The 20,236-nt window shown below is 37.1% G+C and overlaps 1 protein-coding gene and 1 pseudogene across 1 annotated transcript; one reads left to right on the top strand and one right to left on the bottom strand.

The window, feature by feature from the left end:
- The first annotated feature begins 6 nt into the window (after nucleotides 1-6).
- ARF6 (ADP ribosylation factor 6) lies at nucleotides 7-3,221 on the top strand. The gene has a single exon (XM_004698574.2). The coding sequence runs from the start codon at nucleotides 12-14 to the stop codon at nucleotides 537-539; it is 528 nt and encodes a 175-aa protein (XP_004698631.1). The 5' UTR covers nucleotides 7-11; the 3' UTR covers nucleotides 540-3,221.
- Nucleotides 3,222-5,619: 2,398 nt separating this feature from the next.
- Nucleotides 5,620-5,719, bottom strand: LOC115868825 (annotated as a pseudogene).
- Nucleotides 5,720-20,236: the final 14,517 nt, after the last annotated feature.

Genomic DNA, 20,236 nt, shown 5'->3' with positions numbered 1-20,236 from the left:
CCTCCGACGCGATGGGGAAGGTGCTATCCAAAATCTTCGGGAACAAGGAAATGCGGATCCTCATGCTGGGGCTGGACGCGGCCGGCAAGACCACAATCCTTTACAAGTTGAAGCTGGGCCAGTCGGTGACCACCATCCCCACCGTGGGCTTCAACGTGGAGACGGTGACTTACAAAAACGTCAAGTTCAACGTTTGGGATGTGGGCGGCCAGGACAAGATCCGGCCGCTCTGGCGGCATTACTACACCGGGACCCAAGGTCTGATCTTCGTGGTGGACTGCGCCGACCGCGACCGCATCGACGAGGCCCGCCAGGAGCTGCACCGCATTATCAATGACCGGGAAATGAGGGACGCCATAATCCTCATCTTCGCCAACAAGCAGGACCTGCCCGATGCCATGAAACCCCATGAGATCCAGGAGAAACTGGGCCTGACCCGGATTCGGGACAGGAACTGGTATGTGCAGCCCTCCTGCGCCACCTCAGGGGACGGACTCTATGAGGGGCTCACATGGTTAACCTCTAACTACAAATCCTAATGAGCATTCTCCGCCCACCCCCTCCCGGTCCCCATCCCCCAGGAGAGAAATCAAAAGCCCATTCATAGGATTATCACCACCATCACCTCTTTCAATTGCCACGTTCTCCCCTTTTGAATTTGAACTCTTGAAGTTGCTGTTCTAGGATTTAGGGTGGTTGGGGTTTTCTGTTGTTTGTTTTTTGTTTTGTTTTTTGCTTTGCGTTAGGATGCTCTGATCTGACATTTGACAAATGAACACAAAGTGCTAGATGCTCTTGTTGACTTCCAGTAAACGGGAAGGGGGAAATAATAGCAATTCTTGGTAAAGTCCTTTATAATAATGGTTTGATTTTTTTTTTTTAATTTCGAGAGTATTTCCCCCCCAATGTATGCTTTTTTCCTTTTTTTTGCCCAGTTTCCTTATCACTTGCTGTAGATGGCTTACTTTGCATTCATGCAGACTATGTTGCAAGTCTGTTTCATCTAGTAAACTGAAAATTATTGCTTAATCAAACTGCCGTTTGTCTTTTATATTTAAGGCCTTTACCGCTCCTTGTCAGATTTTAATTTCAATTTAGTAATTTCAAATGTGACATTTTATAACTGAGACCAGTCTAGTAAGCCTAGCTTACAGTGGTAGGTAGTAAGTAATACCACTGTAATATGTTCCAGTTGCACATCAATATGTTAAACAGGTATGTAAGAAGTTCTTGGAAATGTCAGCTTTTAAGTTCTGAAATACACATGCATGAGTAGGGCTCGAAAGCCCAAGTTCCCCATAACACAGCTAACTACACCATATACCAATCTGAAAGCAACCCTTCAAGGACACATGACTTCTCACTGCAGTTAGCAACTTTGTGGGGGTTTTCTCTCTTTTTAACTTAAAAAAAAATAAGACTTTCCAGAAAAATGGAGCAATAATGATGTTTGCCATACACAGATGAAATGTGTAAATATTTTTTGGCAAATCTGGACCTTTTTCTGTTTTGAACATGAGGCTGTAGGTTTAAAATTATGAAAAACATTTACTTTGCTTGCTACCAAAGCATTCAACAATCCAAAATATTTATGCACATTTTACATAGTTTAAAAAAAATACACATTCCTGTTTTTCACATGACAGCAACTGATTAATAGGAACATACAAATAATTTTTTTATCAGCGTGATCCACATCTTCATTGATTAGAACACTGGAAAAGATGTTTTATAAAAAAGATATTTAATTTTGTTAAATTGTAAGATTAACTCATGCAAGTGGTAAGTCAGATAGCCTGTTGGTTCAATAAGACACCGTCTCCTTTAAGGAAGGAAATGTGATGAGTGAATGATATGTAGACTTAATTACAAAGGGGAAGTAGGGTGAAGAGAAAGAACCTACAGATGACAATGAATGTAAACTTTTTTTGAAGGGTAAACAGTGTTCTCACTGGTGGTATCCAGATTCTAACGATTACTTGCCTAACTGGTTAGGACCAGTAACCAGATTGTTGAGACCAGTATAATACTTTGAACCAAATGTTACTGCTTAGTGTAGAATTGTGAAGCAGCATCTGGTTCTTGTATAGCCTTAAGGATTAATTTTAGAGATCCTCAAGGAATTGATTTTAGGGAATTTCAGAAATGACTGAAAAGGCAGTATACAGGAAAATGTTTTGTTTATGAGGGTATTTGAAAACTAGAATTGAGCAGGTTATCATGGTATAGTTGGACAGTATTAGTCCTTCATGCTTTGGCCATATTGTGTAATGGAGCTTTTACCAAAGATACATGAAAAACAAGGGTATAAAACATGATTGAAAGTAAAACTCTTGACATTTTCTTTAGGACAGATGAGAAGAGGTGTCAAGTTGTAGGCTCCTAAAGGTGCAACAGGATTTTTGAGTTCAAGAGGCAATTAAAGTATAAAGTTCTTAATTTCACTTTAGTGGAAGTATTTAGAAATGAGGCATTTAAGAACATTTTGGTTGCTTTTAAAATTCCCAAGCTCCACCATAAATTCAATTATTTTAAGTGATTATGTTTTAAGGTACACAAACATGGGTTATATAAATATAAATGCTGTAAGAACATCCTGAAATGAGACAAGCACAAAGGTTTAAATGCCTAAACTGGAGGAAACTTGAAACCCTCATGTTAATTTTTAAATGTAGTATTTCTAACTTGTGACAGATTAGTAGACAGCCATTTTTTGTGTGTGTCTTAAAATAAGTGGGGGCTTAGTTAAAATTTTATACATCAAGTGATTGATTTTGAATGTTGCAGGTGAGATGTTAGTTTATTTGAAATGTCTGAAAAGGGGGGAGGGGGAAGCAAATACTTGAACATTGGAAAACCCAAGTCCTTTGGTAAGAAATTGTAATTCTCATATTTTAAGGCTATAAAAAGGTTTATAATTGATGTAGTTAAATCGAACCATAACTATTGCTGATCATGGGGCAAGTGATTATAGCCTGCAGAAAAAGTTATAATCTAAGAACTTAAAAAAAGATGAAGTTTTTGTTTAATTGCATCAACTTCTGTATTTATGTGAATTTATAAACTTGCTAAGTTTTGAATGAGGTTAATCTTGTCTAATGAGAGTCTGTAGACTATGATCTCCCAAACTAAAAGTACAGTACTTGGAATTGTGTTCTTTATGGTTGTAGTGTTGGTAAAGCACTAATATGCAGAAAATAAAGGAATTACACAGTGCAGTATCTCACGTTATATTACTCGTTTGACCTAGATATGGGATATGTGGTACATTGGGTTATTACTGATTTGCTGTTTTCCTTGGAAATGCGGTATAAATGGCTTAATTCGAGAGTCACTTGGCTTTTATAAGAACAAAAAGGAGGACCAAGTTCTTCTAAATGCTGGCTGTATGAGGAGTTTTGTCTTCTTTTAGTTAATCAAGTTTAATCTGAGTTTCCTGATAATTCTGGTAAACCAAAATAGTTGAAAAGGCAATTTAAAAATTAAAGTTCTAAAACAAAACAAAAAAAATTAAAGTTCTGTCGCAAATCTTCTGTTACTCTTTTTCCTTCCCAAAATTACCATCTTCGTTTTTTAGGAGGACAGAAATATATCCAAAGAAGTGGGCTAAGGAGTCTTAATCTTTGGCAATAGACTGCTGGATTTTAAAGTTTGTCTTTTAGAAGTCCAAGTTGCTTATCGTAAACATTTGGCAGAATTGTTTCCATTAAGAAAATAAAATAGCAAATAAAAAATAACTTGTTGGATACAAGGTTTTTTTAAAAAGTCTATTTCTTTTCTGGTAAGTTCCTTCCTACAGTAGTTTTTGTCTCACATTAATATTTATTGAATATATTTAGTACTTAATTATCAGTATTAGCTGTAGAAAACATATCCGCCTTTAATGTGTTTTTATGCGTTAGTGTAGATTGAGGAATATAGTTGCTTACAAATTCCCCAAATTATTTCTTCAATACATAACCAAATATACATCAGGGTTACATTAAGTCATCTTATGAGGTAAAAATTATATTTGTAAAACCACATAGCAGTTTCGAGTAACTCAAGCCTAACTACTTACTGAACAATGTATTTGCAGCATAACATCAAGGATAAATTTAATTTTCAATAGAATTTTTACTTTTTTTCTAGTGACTCATAAAAGACAAAATAGTAAAGACTATAGTATTAAGAAATTTATAAAAATGAAATGTTGGAAGATGGAGCATCTAAGAGGTAAAATAACTTCTTTGCCAAACTTGAAAGCAAGGTTGCCAGACTAGATGTGTGAGTTGAATGGGCAGGGAACATAACATACAGATGAGATCAAAGAAAATAGAACAGGCTTGCAGAGAGGGTTAGAGAAACTGAAATGTGTTATTAAGCTCAAATAATGGCAAACATGCTTTTCAAAGGAAATTAATACTATCAAAACTAACCTTTGTGGTGTAATTAAAAATGCTTAAAATTTTTATGTTTTTACCTTTAAAATATGACCAAATGAAGTACTTTAAAAATGAGAAGTGTTCCTTTTGTCAATCTTAATCCTTCAACTTTTTTCTACTTGTTAATTTACCTCACAGGGTATCTTCATATATTTCTGCCATAGTGCTTCTGTTGTAAGTGTGATGGGTAGATCTATTGAACATTTATTGAAAACCTAAGTATAAACCTGTTCCTGCTCTAGGTGTAAGAGGGAGATCAGTAAAAGAATACATAAAATATCACCTTCCATGGAATTTATGGGGGATTGTGTAATGAGGATGGCCAGAGTAAGTAAATATGTAGAATGATAAGCACTAACACTATATGCTATATAGTAAGTTGTGTGTATAGGAGTCTAGGTAGGAACATGTTTATAGAAGGCCTCATTGAGGTGATATTTGAGCAAATATTTGAAGGAAGCAAACAATCGGTGCAACAAAAAAATATGTATCGTTTAAGCCAGAGATGTGACCTAAACTAATAGCTCATTTTCTAGAAAATATTGACCTTCAATCTAAAGACCAGCTTTTGAAACATTACCAAAAATGTAGGAACTCCAAAAGTTTAAAGCAAAGGACCACATAAATACAGTGGTATATATACACCTATAACTGAGCAGATTTGCACGTTGAGTGAGTCAAAAATCTTGTAATGTGTAGAACAGCCTAGCATGGATAACTCCCAACCCCCACCCTTGAAAATATTTTAGGTGCTTGAAATTAGGTTTCTCAGTGCTAGTATCAACTTTATTGGTCTTTACACCTGTAAGTAATTTCATTTTAAGTGTTTGCCTCATTTTAATGGTAGTTTTTACTAGTTTTTGAGATTTAAGGAAAATGCTTATGTTCAGGTAAAGGTGACCTTTCCTCCAGATAAGTTAGAATTAGCCTTAAATAGGTTCATATAACATCTCACAACTAGAGTTTTTGTTCATTTGATATTAACTAATCAAGTCCTGAATCCAATATTTTATATTTTGAAACTTAGAAAGGAATTGTTTTATTAACTCAGAAACTAAAGTTACCTGATAATTAGCATTATTCCTTTAATCAATAGAAAAGTAAAATTTTACTTCACACATGATGCATTTCTTGACTAGTTATGCTATCATACCTAATGTGGGAATCTAAAACTATTTTAAAGAAACTGAACAATAGGAATTCTGGAAGTAAGTTTTTTGTGTGTGTCATCCTTGCGCAGGGGCCATGCTAATCTCTGTATCGTTCCAATTTTAGCATGTGTTGCCGAAGCAAACACTGGAAATAAGTTTTATGGAGGATCTTTACAAGCCTATGAAACCAACCTTGCTTTTTGACAAAGATAAATATATACCTGAAACTGGTTGTTCATGACTGATTTCCATGAAAGCTGAGTACCCTGATCTCAGGTCATAGCAGATAGAAGAGAAAAAAAGGGTGTTAGAGAAGCAAGGATTTGGATCTTTACTGTTTATTCAAGCATGGCAAATCAGTGTTTTCTTTGGATTAGCCTTTTATTTCTAAAAGTCTTGTGAATGAATCTTAGGTTAGAATTAAACCTGAAGATATTTAACTAGGACACATTTTAAGAATAAGAGTTAGCATTTGCTGAATATTGACCGTATTCTGCATATTCCGTGTGTCTTTTCATAATTTCCACAACCACCTTTGGAGACAGTGCTCTCACTCTATGGATGGGGAATCAGACCAGAGAGGTACATGCTATTAGCACAGCCAGGATTTGGACTCACTCCGTGCCAGATTGAGTGTGAGCAAAGTTAGGGTTAATAATAGTTAAATGTGTTTTCTTACAAGTAGCTTGTCTTGAGGAATAGTTCATGATTTCTTTAATTTATCAGGAACATTATCATCTATAATTTGAGTTCCTATTTAATTGAAGTGCCCTGTGTATGACAGGAAACATAGTATCAGGTTCTGATATTTTTTTTTTCCTGTAAATGAATTGTGACTACTTGGTAAAATGGTGAAATCTACAGATCATTGTGAAAAACAGGAAAAGCTAGTTTTTACTGAGCTGATTATTTGCATGTGTAATTTTATGTACATTTTTGTTTTGAGAAACATTTTAGAAAATTCAGATATTAGGACATTTTATGTGTATCCAATCTCAATTACAAAATAAGGGTGCAGTTTTTATTAGCAGCTCTTTGTTGCACTGATTGATGGAAGGATAAAAGTGGAATCTAACCCAAAGATTTAATTATTTCTATATTGCAAAGATCATGAACCTACCAGACGATGACAGTAAGTTTTAAAGGAATGTTTACACAACAATGTGCTATAACAGTGGGGAACTTTCAATATGCATACATGTGTATATACGCACATTGGATTTAGTCAAGTATAAAGCAGCAGGTCAATTGCAAGATAACGGTTTAAAGAGCTGATATATTGGTAAGTACATCGGGTATTGTTGAGCATAAGAATCTCTTTTTGGGTATCTTCACAATTCATTTTGTGAGACTCACTTAGCACATTTTATATCCCTGTGTGTATATGACTCAGCTACATGTACTTTGATATTTAAGCTAGGATTTAGGATAAAAATCAATAATTTTGGTAAAATCCCCAAAGCTTTATTATAAAATTTGACTTCGTCAATAATTTGAGGTAGAAATGTAAGGTTAGATAAGATGTGAAAAAGGTAATTAGTGCTGTATTAAAAGAGAGGGAAGACAGATTATATTGGGGGCTCAAGTGATCTAATGGAGGCCAGTGGAAACTGAGCCGCACCTACAATGTCAGAAGCATAATGTTACCCTCTATTGCATACTTAATTGTGAGCTCATCATTGTTCTGAGTTTGTTTCAGGTGTTACATCTGAAATGTGTGAGCAAAGATGCCTAGGTATATAATATGTCCACAGTCTGCGTGACAGAGACTAGATAGACTAGTCTTACGAGGGTTACCAGGGTTAGCAAAAATACTGAGTGACTGCTTACAAGTTGAATTGTGAACAATAATTTTGTATAGATATGTGACAAGATCTGACATATACTTTACTAAACATATTGTTCACTTGAAATTAAAATTTAGAAGGAAAGAAAGTAGAAAAGGAAAAAAAAAACAAAAAAAAAAGAAATTAAAATTTAATTGGGCATCTTATATTTTATCTAAAACCTTACATCTGACCCGAATGCAAAGAGGAGATATGGTTCAAACTAGAAGTAAAAATTGAGACTCAAGTAGTTTGAATTTTATACATATAATAGTATATAGTATATAATAGGAGTCACTGAATTTTTATGCTTCGGAATTATAGTCTAAAATTGTATAGACTCATGAATCAGGGTCATGGAGAGAGGCTAGAAGAAAATCCTTTCAAGAGATTTTGTTAATCTGGTGAGAAAATGGAAGAACAACTATGAAGTAAGGAAAGTGAATATGATGGTAGCATCATAAGATAAGTGGGTTGTAATCGGTTACTTTGTAGGAAGAGTTAAAGGTTCTGATCCTTATTACTTATATAAAAGAATAATGATAGCAACACTGACAGAAAGAAGTCAGGAAACAGCAGATTTAAATGGAGAGACATTGATAATTGGGCAAAGGATTTAATTTGCAGCTTGGAAAAGATGTTGAGTCTGATAGGTATTCTGTCTTCCATAGCTACATTGTCTTACAGTAATGCTGTCCAACAGAGCTATAATATAAGCCAAATATATATATATATAAAAGAATTAAAAATTTTGGGTAGTCATATTAAAAAATATTTAGCCCAATATATAAAAAAATACTACCATTTCAACATGTTGCTCATATAAAATAATTATTGAGATACTTTACATCATTTTATACAAAATCTTTGAAAGCCAAGTGATTTTACACATAGAACATGCTTCAATTTGGACTAGTCACATTCCAGTACTCAATAGCCACATAAAGTTAATGGCTCTCATACTGGACAATTTAATTATACAGAATAAGTATTTCCTCTTATTACTATTCCTATAGTTACAGTAACTGCACTTGAGGGCGACAACTGTGCTAAATTTTTAGGCCAACCCATTGCTGATTCAAACTCAGTGACTATAGGATAGGGTAGAACTGTACCATGGTGTTACCAAAGCTGTGAATCTTTGGACACTGTCTGCATCTTTCTCGTGAACTGTAGACTGTGGGTCCACCCATGGACTTTTTGGTGAGCACCTGAGTTAAACTTAACCAATGTGCCAACAGGGCTCCTTTTTCTAGGCCAACTCAAAAAACCCACTGACATTGAGTAGATTCTATTCATAGCAAGCCTATATAGTATTTACAAAACTATAAATTTTTATGAGACAACTCCCATCTTTCTACCATGGAGCAGAGTGGTAGGTGGGTTTGGCTGGTGCCAAGATGAAAATGGAAAAACAGTCTTGGTCATTTCATGATCTTGAAACGCTTTTGATTTTTATAAGAGATTTTGAATGTATACTCAACAGGGAAGCTGGGATTTTAAAGTCCCAAATTGTATTTCGTAGACCAGGTGAGAGAAGTTCCCTAGTTGAAGCAATTAGCTTTGGTAATGGAGAGAATTGTGTTAGACTGGTTTTACTAGAGAAAACTGCAAAGACACTCATGTGTCAGAGAGAGCTTTAGATCAAAAAGCAATTGTATATAGAGAAAACATCCCAGCCCAGTCCAGATGAAGTCCATAAGTCTGATATTAGCCCATATGCCCTATACTGGTCCATAAATTCCTCTTCAGATTCACATAGCACATCAAAGATGCCAGATGCAGGAAGATGACAGGCTGGTGAATGGAAAGTCTTGTGAGTCCAATGCTGGTTGGAAGCATCTCAGCACTAGCGTGGGCTTCACCACATGGCTTCCCCAGCTCCCTCAGTGTCAACAGCAGGAAGGTGAAGCAGAGAGAGTGGCCCAGAGAAAGAGAGGAAGTTTCCAGAATCGTCATGAGAAGGTCACACCCACAAGGAGGCATCATCAGACTGTGACCTGATTGACAGACTAGACTCCACCCCTATACTTGCTTAACAAGTTGACATGAAATTATGTAACTACCACAGGATAAAATGCATTTAGAAGAACGGTGTTTCTCCAGTGTTCTGTAGAATACTTTGGACAAGATGATCCTTGGAAAAAACAATCTCAAAGCTATTTGGGAAATACTTCCTATTGTCTCTGCCTTTGGGTTTTATAGTACAAGTTTACATGTTGAAGGTTCTTCAAAATTTTACTTTAACCTAGCATTTCCCCAAAGTCATTTGATCATAGGACACTCTCCCCAACCCCTTTTTAAAAAACAAACAACCTTTCATTGCCCTACAGAGTGAGCATTTCAAGAGTTTCAAAGAGGATGATAGTTTGGGAGACCCTAAACTTTAGAAAAGGCAGAATCAAGTTTTAGCAAACAATGAGAACTAGGGGAGAAGTCTGCATGATGACTGCTGACGAAGTTTTTATTTATAGAGGTATAAAATAGAGGGACTAGCTCTGGTAGTTTAGTGGTTATGAGTTGAGCTGCTAACCACAAGGTCCGCAATTCAAAATCACCCAACTGCTTCTTGGGAGAACTCCCGTGAAGAGTTACAGAAACTCACTGGGGTATTTCTACCCTGTCCTATAGGGTTGCTGTGGATGGCATCCACGTGATGGCAGCACGTTTGGTTTTGTTTTTTTGGATAAAATAGAGGGAAAGGAAGAGGTTTATGAGGGGGGAGGGGCAACTGTCCAGTTTTGATGAAATTTTAGGTGTTTATGGCATGGCCACTTACAGATACCCAGTAGACAGACTAAGAGTCCCAAAGAACTCTAGGCTATAGTTAGAGCTTTAGGCATTAGCTTAAAAATGGTAGTTGAAACCTTGGGTGCTAGTAGGTTTCTTGGGAGTGAGAAGAGGAAAAGACACAGGACAAGGCCTTGAGGGGACGGAACACCAGTGTTTTACGATGGAGGTAGAACAAGAGTGCTAACAGGAGACGGAAAGAAACAAATTTAAAGAAGAGAGTGTTAACGATGTCATACTTTTCGGAAAGATCGAGAATGAAGTTTATATTTTTTAGAACTGACACTGAGTTAAAGAGGCCTTTTTTAGTTATGCTTGAATGAAGTGGTCATAAACCAACTTGCAATAGATGTAAGGTGACCAGAAGTTCCGCTTTGGGTGGGACAGTCCCGATGTTTAACAATTTTTCCTGCATCCTGCGGAGTTTTAAAAAAGTCCCAAGTTTTGGAAAGAATGCACGACAAGCTAAGTTATACGGTTTTCGGCTGCCATGTGACTTATTTCGCCAGGATATGAGCTTTATCAATGGTGTCCTGCTTTACCAATGTTAAAATCTGGTCACCTTAAATAAATGAGACAAGAGCTACTAATAGAAGTATTCAACAATGTTGGTGCTGAAGGGATGTGTAGGGTGTGACAACCAGAGGGAGATATGTGTGAAAATTTATAAAAACAATTTAAGAAAAATAGGCTCATTTAATTTTCCAAACTGTTCATATAAGTGGCTTAGGTGCTAGTGGTTGGGAGTAGAGGAGGAATTAGGAACATATATATGTGCCCCCACCTATGTCCTAAAGGCAAGGGAAAATTGTAAAAAAAATTTTTTTTAATCCATTTGAAAACTGTTAATTCCTTTAAGCTTCATTTTGTACATATTAAGAATCTCCTCTTGAAAAATGTCTTTAATGACCAGAGGATGTACACTGGTACAGATAGGAACTGAAAACACAGGGAATCCAGGGCAGATGAGCCCTACAGGACTAGTGGTGTGAGTGGTGAAACAGGGAGGGTAGAGGGAGAGTGGGTAGGAAAGAGGGAACCAATTACAAGGAACTATATGTGACCTCCTCCCTGGGGGACAGACAACAGAAAAGTGGGTGAAGGGAGACTTCGGACAGGGCAAGATATGACAAAATAATAGTTTATAAATTATCAAGGGCTCATGAGGGAGCAGGGAGCGGGGAGGGAGGGGAAAAATGAAGACCTAATGCCGGGGTTTAAGTGGAGAGCAAATGTTTTGAGAATGATGAGGGCAATGAATGTACAAATGTGCTTTACACAATTGATGTGTGTATGGATTGTGATAAGAGTTGTATGAGCCCCTAATAATAAAATGATTTAAAAAACCCCAAAACAATTGATGTATAAGATCTGTAAGAGTCCCCAATAAAAATTGTTAAAAAAATGTCTTTAATGATCTTGCCCAAGTCATTCCTGTCCCACCATAATTACACATGCAGACGGTAATGTTTCATTTCACACATGCGTAAAGTAAGCCATGATGACTGTAACTTGTCACTGGTTCAGTAAATCACAGCATTTAGTGACGTAGCTGAGATGAGAAAAACGAAAACGAGAGTAATGCATTTGAAGTCTAATGCTGCTGAAAAATATTTACTATATCATGTACTGCCAAAAGAACTACCTAATCAGTCTGAGGAGAAATACACCCAGAATGTTCCTTAGAACTAAGGATGGAGAGACTTGGCTTACTTTGGGAGTCATCAGGAAAACACCAGTTGCTAGACAAGGACATCTTGTTTGTCAAGCCGAGGGCCAACAGAAATGAGGGAAATCATCCGTGGACGGCTTGACACAAGAGCTGCCACAATGGACACAAATATGCCAATAACCATGAAGCTGTCTCAGGACTAGGCCTTTGTTTCGTTATAAGCATACATAAGGTTGCCAGGAGTCAACCTGATAGGAACAAAAATAGCAACAACTGACCAAAAGTCTGAGTCAATTAAAATTTTTCAACATATCAGTTATATGGCCATAGATTGAAATTTAAAATAATTTTTAATAGGTAGGCATCATTCCGTTTTTTAACTATTTAAAATACAGTTACCAGTTTACTGTGAAGCTTCTTTTAATTTGAAAAACAACTTTTAGTACTTCTTTCAAGCCTCAGTTCTGATTTGCAGGACATTTCTTTGAACAAAGATTTAAGGATTGAAAGTGGGGGAAAAAATCTACAGATGATAAAGTGGAGTATAGAATTCAATCTTAGTAGACATTATTGAATACTTGTGTGCCTAGCAGTGTGCTATGGGTTTTACTAACATTTTAATCCACAACAGACCAGCACAGTCAATTTTATTATCTCCCAGTTATACAGAAAAACCACCACAAAATTTTAGATCATTTTCCTGAGAAACCTAACTATTAAGTGGCAGAGCCTATCATCTTTCTCATTGACTGCAAAAAAAACCCTGATAGTAATTATTATTTTTAAACATAAATTCTATGGTGTCTGTGGTCCAAAAGATCTATCTGTTTCTAGTTTATCAGCCTTAGAAACCCTTTAGAGGACCACTGGCAGGGTCTGCTTTTTGGGGGGTTGGGTGACCTCCATAGGGACCCCTTTTCATATAGTTGGTTACACATTGGGCTGGTAGCCACAAGGTCTACAGTTGAGTCTACCAGCCATTCAGATGAGGCCTTTTGCTCTCGTAATGATTTATAGCCTCATTACGGGAAGAAAAAGCTATATAAGGCTGCTATGCGTTGGAATCAACTAGATGGCAAAGGATGGAAGTATATGCATTCTCAGACACAAATCAACCTTTTGAATAAGGTGGGTATTTATTTAAAGTGCATTGAATGAGAGAGTTGGCAATTTTAAAGCACTCTCAAACATTACAAATACTAGTCCCAGAGAGCAAAGAGCCCTGGCAGCCTACTGGTTATGCTTTGGGTTGCTAACTACAAGGTCCCTCTGGGGGAGAAAAATGGGACTTTCTACTCCCATGAAGAGTACAGTCTCAGGAACTTACAGGGGCAGCTCTACCCTGTCTTATAGGGTCCCTGTGAGTTGGAATCGGCTCAATAGCAGTGAGTACGAAGGGTTTTGAGTTCTAGGTAGGACCGTGCACAAATTCTCCCACTTAGTGGTTGCTCTCTGCTATTCTATGCTATTAAATAGGTAACATCAAATTAAGTTGAGCTGCAACTCTATGCCTAGACGAAAGAACGGTTTACAATATGTTCCTTTTCAACAGCAGCATTAGGGATTTCTGAACCCTGTATACATAGCTAGATTTTGTCTTGCCTTTACTTGGAGAGGAGCCAGCTGGGTACACTCATGTTTCTGCTGTGGACTTGGCCAGGAGACATGGATATGTGTAGACCTGCCTTTGGCATGTTTATGTTCAATTATCTTCATTTTTCTTTGTGAGTGTAGACTTTGTGGTAGGTAAACTCATGAACTTATTCATGTAGCGCTCCATGTTTCAAGCAAATGCATATTTAAAGAATCCATGCAAGAACAAGATGAGTACAGACTTATTTTCAAAGGTTTATGCAGGGTAGCAAAACCAAATATTTATAAAAATCGTGTTTCAGCAGTTGATTAGGAATTACTATTACAGAAAGTTTAATATAATACATATATATATCTTAGCAAAACCAAATATTTTAATGAAATTATTTAACTACTTTTTTACGAGGGAGTAATTCAATTTTCAATTTTACTAGGAAATCAGTAGCATATTCTGAATGTGATTACTGTTAGTTGAGTAGTACAGTAGTATTCCAATTCCAAACGTGTATAAAAGCTTGTAGAAAGACTTATTTAAGAGATTATGGGACAGCACAGGAAAGCTAGTTCTATAGTATCAGTGGCTTATTTTTTTTCTTAGTCTAAATTAAAATTAGAAGGGGGAAGGGAAGTCTGTATAGTGGGAAGGCCACGAGGCTGAATCATCTAAGGAAATGAGTCAGTGACTATGAACCATAACTTTCCTTTTTCTGAGATTTTTGACTATGAGAGCATTAATGTTGAATTACTTTTCAAACCTTGCTTGTTATCAGTAAATTAAAAATAGAGTATTTCCCCCCCATTATAGATCTTAGTATTAAGTAGAGTTTATACTCATTATTTCCACAAATATTTAATAGAAATACAAAATTTGAAAAGTAGTAAATATTAATAGTAGTAACTATATTCTTAACACTAAAGGCCATGTGGTGAGTAGGAAATCTTTGCAGATGGCAGTAAGCCAGTATCTTTGTTTATATATTAAACTTTCTGTAATAGTAATTCCTAATCAACTATTGAAACATGATTTTTTGAGGCTAAAAACTGATGACTCCTTTATGAACTTAAGAGGATAAACCTGGATATACATGTATCTATTGACATAGTTTACTTCTTTTAGTATACTTTTGAGTTTTCCCCCTAAGTTTCGGATTGTTTCTTAGGAACCTTGAGCACATAACTGAAATAAACACGTTACATTATGATTTGTTGAAACGTAGAAAATCTGAAATGTAACTAATTGCCAGGTCTGTGGGGAAAGATAGGTATGTTTCTCAAAGTCAAAATTGTCAGTACTATTAAGTCAAAAATTCTTAGACTTCTTATGATTGATTGCTTATCTTCGTAATTTGTACCATTCTATAAGATTGGATTGCATTTTTTAGTCTCTCTAGCTCATGCATAGTACTTCATTTAAGATAGTGAGTATATTTCCCAGAAGAACCAGTATTTAGAAACCTACTTGAGGTGCCTAAGTTCTGTGTTTTGTTGTCAGGACTAACTTAACTTACCAAGTGAGGAAGAAATTTGGGGGGAAGAAAACTGAGGTACATATGTACCAAAATATTTGACATTTCATCAATCTTTACATGTACAGTGCAGTGGCATTCGTTCTTTATGGTGTTCAACCATCGTTATTCATTTAAAATTTTTTCCATCATCGGCATGACATTTTTAGTCTTCCGTGTTTTTAGTTTAATGATATAGTAGCAGCATCTTGGAGGATGGTAAAAACAGCAGTAAGTGATGGTGAACATCTCGTTGAATAGATACAGATTTTGCACTGTTGTTTGGGGCATTGGGTAGGTTCTGACTCCTCGTGACCCTGTGGAAGCCGAACAATACACTGCCTGCTTCTGTGCCATCCCACATCAGTCTGCTGTGTTTGAGCTCACGGCTGCAGCCAGGCACCAAACCATCTCATTAAGGGGCTTTCTCTTTTTATCTCACCAGGAACGATGTCCTGCTGCTGCTAACAAATCTGCCTAACAGTATGACGAGGAAGACTGCTGTTTCTATTTGCTTAGACATGTTAATTTGTCTACTTCACAATTACAATGATTTCTGGGATTTAAAAAAATTTTTCTTCCATCTTAGTAAAACCTAAGGCGTGTTATTTATTGGTACACTTCAGAGAATATTAGCATCAAAATGGCGACATAGGAAACTGATTTCTGGAATACAGTGTTAGAAATACTGGAGAATTAAATTAGAATCTGAACACATTCTACGTATATGACAGGATCAGTGTCATTTATAGGATGAAGAGAAGAGTGCGGCCGGAAGAGATCCCTCTTTCCTCAAATCGTTCTTCTAAGGCATCGGTTCTCAACCTGGGGGTCGAACGACCCTTTCGCCTGATTCATAACAGTAGCAAAATGACAGTGATGAAGTAGCAACGAAAATAATTTTATGAAAAAAAAATTTTATGGTTGGGGGCGTCAGCACAACATGAGGCTTGTGGCATTAGGAAGATTGGGAACCACTGTTCTAAGGTGTTTTCTACATTTTCACGGGCAGGATTAGTACTTTCGGAGTCCTGGTGCAACAGTGGTTAAATACTTACTTGCCTGGTAGCTGAAAGGTGATGGCCTAGATCCACCACTGCTACACAGGGGTAAGGTGTGATTGTCTGCCTCTGTAAAGATGAATGCTTGTGAAACCCTATAGGGCAATTCTACTGGGACATATAGGGAAATTGTAAGTAGGAATCAGCACGATGGCTATAAGATTAGTTCCTTGCCTTACAGGGTTGATATGGGAGGAAAACAGAATTTTGGGTCAGAGACCTAGGTTTGACTCCGAATCCTACAACTATTTAACAACTTAGTGACAGTGGGAAATTAATTTTTAAATTATTTATTTATTTATTGAAATTAATTTTCATAGTTTGCATTTTCCTCTCAAAATGGTAATGGTAAATTCACCCAGCAGTCCCTACCATAGACTCTGGTATGGTAAGTATGGTAGAAGTTAGTTCTATTTTTCTCCTTTCCTCCAACTTAATAATTTAAATAATTAAAGCTAAATAAAATCTAAAATTTATACTGATATCTTTGACCTATTTAAAGGTAACTTACATGTCTGGCATTTGAATCATAACCTAGGGGTTGGAGTGGGGTCATAGATGAAACAACATTGACCAGAGAAGTGATAATTGTTGAAATTGTGCCAGTGAGTTGCATGGGTTTTCAGTATTTTTATGTTTGAAATTGCCCATCATAAAATGCTTTTTAAAGTTAGTCTAGTATATATCATATATTCCCAATATAAACACTGCTACTTAAAATGACCTTGACCAAAACCAGCGGTTTTATTTGCTGGTAGGTGCTGTCCAGTTGGTTCCAACTCCTGGCAACCCTGTGTCTAACAGAGCAAAACTCCGCTCAGTCCTGCTGCATCGTCATCATTGTGATGTTTGAGCCACTCTTTAGTCCGTCTTGTCCAAGGTCTTGTTTTTCACTCCTCCCCACTTTACCCATCATGCTGTTCTTTTTCAGATATTGGTCTCTCCTGATAACATGCCCAAAAGATGTGAGGCGAACTCTCAACACACAACGGAGACCAATAGGTAACATCATGATAAACAGAAAAGATTGAAGTTGCCAAGGAATTCTTTTTGCTTGGATCTTCAGTCAGGGCTCATTCTACCTTACAAATCCAGCTAGACCAGAGGATGTACACTGGTACAGATCAGAGCTGGAAACACAGGGAATCCAGGCCAGGCAAACCCCTCAGGACCAATAATGAGAGTAGCCATTCCAGGAGAGGAAGGGGAAGGTGGGGAAGAAAAGTGGAACTGATCACAATGATCTACATATAACCCCTTCTCTGGGGTACGGACAAAAGAAAAGTGGGTGAATGGAGACATTGGTTAGTGTAAGACATGAAATAATAATAATAATTTATAAATCATCAAGGATTTGTGAGAGAGGGAGGGTGGGGGAGGAAGGGGAAAATGAGCTGATACCAAGGGCTCAAGTAGAAAGAAATGTTTTGAGAAGGATGATGACAACAAATATACAAATGTGCTTGATACCCAGCAGTCATGAACTCCAACAGATTTTATTTAAGTAACCACAATTACACTACTAATATTTACTATAGAAGTCCTGGTGCACTGTGGCTTAGGCATTGGGCGGCTAACCGCAAAGTCAGCAGTTTGACCCACCAGCCACTCCTCAGGCAAAAGATGAAACTTTTTGCTTTCATGAAGATTTACAGACTCAGAAACCTAAGCCTAGCGTCATTCTGTCTTGTAGGATCACTTTAAGTTGGCATTGACTCAACGGCAGTGAGTTGAGTATATATACAAATTTGGTGGAGAAGGATGTTTTTTTCCCTCTAAGAAAACGAATCTGAGGACTAACAGCATCTTTATTTTCTATGAATACGGAATGATGTTCTTAAAGTGAGGAGGATCCAACTATTTAAAAATGATGATTAAGAACAAGAATTCATGATTCGAAAATGGTGGTAGTTTTTATTCCTTCAACCACACCAGATGTTTAGTCACCGATTCTTTTGCTAAGAGGAAGGAGTGTCAAGAGAGAAGCATGAACAATCCTGAAAAGGTCTAAATGCTTTTGTCTCCTGTGAGTCAGTCCTCAGGGTGGAGGCTCTGTGGCATGGCTTCCTGCCAACACAAATTTAGCTAGAAAAAAAGAGCAGTTGGGCCACAGAAACCAAAATGACGACTATGACATTGAACCCAGCTTTCGATACAAACATCATCTCTGTTATCTCAGGGATGACAATGGAAATAAATATTCCAGTGACTCTTCAGAGCCAAATGAATTTTCGAAGAATGAATTTATACCGAGTTACAAGTACAGTTGAAAAAATTCAATCATAGGAGTGAACAAATGTGGGCCACTTAATCATAGGAACTCGGCTAGTCTGTATAACATTAAGATGAAGAAAAATATATGACTTTTGTGTGACGGGGTGCATTCTAGAGATGGAGTCTGAGAAAAACTTCCTTGGGTAAAAGACTGAGAAAATCTTCCTTGGGTAAAAGACTTGATATATATGGCTAAAAGTATAGAGATTTTTGTCAAACAAAAATATAAAAATGCATAGCTATTGCTTCTCAGTATACTTCCATCTAGGTCTAAATGCTTTTGGAAGTTGTGTTTCTCTCTCTAACTCTTCCCTTAGAGGTCTGCTCTCTTTCATTTATACCATGTCAAAATGGACGTCTTGGCATCTTCAAGGATGTACTGCTCCTTTTCAGTATTCTTTGAATTTGGAGAACAAAAAACTCTGAAGGGAGGTTAGGACTGTAGGATGGGTGGGGTAGGTTTCTCCTTGAAGCTCTCATAGGATAGCTCTCTCTGGTGCACAACGTTCCTGGCCTTTTCCTTACCAATGCAGTTTTCAGTTTTATCAAAACCTCTTCCTGATAAGTCCCCAGGACCAGCTTGTGTCCAAGAAAATGTATCAAGCCCTTTGGGACCCCAGGAAATGGTTGCTATAGTCTCCTAAGCTGACCTCTCTGCTTGGCCCAGCAGATAGACCCCTTCTAAAACTGGTCTTATAATTGAACATATCAGTAATTCAAAGGCTCATCTCCAGTTAGGATTTTATCCATAAAAACATCTTCTTAGTTCAATATCACTTTTAAAAATGGATGAAAAGACCTCTCTTTGAGCCAGCTGATCTTTCATCACCTATCAAGTCCAAAGCTTGCTAAGGCCAAGATTTTCACTTCAAATTGAGAATACCGGACCCTGTGAGGGCCTAGCTTCAGCAATCACCAGCTCAGTGGTCATTCGAAGGGCTTCTTCCAGTTTCTGGACCTCAGACACAGTTTCTTCATTTGAGGGCTTCCTGACTTTTCTTCAAAGACTTGATCTATCTAGAGACTGTAGTGTTTATGTAAAGCAGAATCCCATAAGCTTGCTTAAAAGCTTCAGTGGTTTTGGAATATGTCTACTTGAATTTTGTTTAAAATTTCAAATGAACCATGACCTCAAAATAGTTTTTTTCCCTCATGATACAAACATTTCCTTCTTGGTAGGTATCCTAATAAGACTAAGACAAGTGTATTACTGAGGTTTGTATGGTTTTGTAGCAATCCTTTTTTACTTAACCATGTATGAGGGGGCTTCAAAAGGTTTGTGGAAAATGGAATTAAAAGATAATGTAAAATTTCCACAAAATTTTTAAAGCTCCCTCATATGTATGTGTGTATGAATATTTATGTATGTTATATATAATTTTCCTTGATTATATAGGAATATAATTAGATTGATGTACTGAGCATTTCAACCAATATTGGTATTCTTGATCATTAATTAAAGACTTGTTAGATCTCTCAGGGGAGAGATAAACCTCGGTCCTTGACTCCGATGGAGAAAGAATTCACACAAGCCTGGTTTGTGATCCAAGTGAGTTTTATGAAAGGTAAAAGAAGCTTCAGGTTTACACAGGCACCTCAGGGCACTTCACGCCTGCATGTGGAGTCCCGAGGCCAGAGGAGATCTCCTGCAGGACCTCCGAAGAGCAGTTTGAGAAGCAGAAGAACCATTCGCAAGCTCTGGATTCTGCCTTTTCAGGTCCTCCGCTGGTAGGCGTGGCCTACGATCATTGTCAGCCCCATTGGTTGATTGAATTCACCTGGCCCAGATAAGCCAATCCAGGTATAATGCCTACCTAGGTGTACCACCCCTTCCTGGCCGGAAGCTCAAACCTCTGAGCATGCGCAATGGATGCCCAGGTCCCAATGCAGCTACGTAACAGACTTTTTTTTTTTTTTTTTTTACATTTTATTAGGGGCTC

This window comes from Echinops telfairi, unplaced genomic scaffold (assembly GCF_000313985.2).
Source record: "Echinops telfairi isolate 266 unplaced genomic scaffold, ASM31398v2 ScPeMD7_18;HRSCAF=68, whole genome shotgun sequence".
NCBI lineage: Eukaryota > Metazoa > Chordata > Mammalia > Afrosoricida > Tenrecidae > Echinops > Echinops telfairi.
The sequence above is the reverse complement of the archived record's forward strand: the minus strand, read 5'-3'. Positions and strand labels throughout refer to the sequence as shown.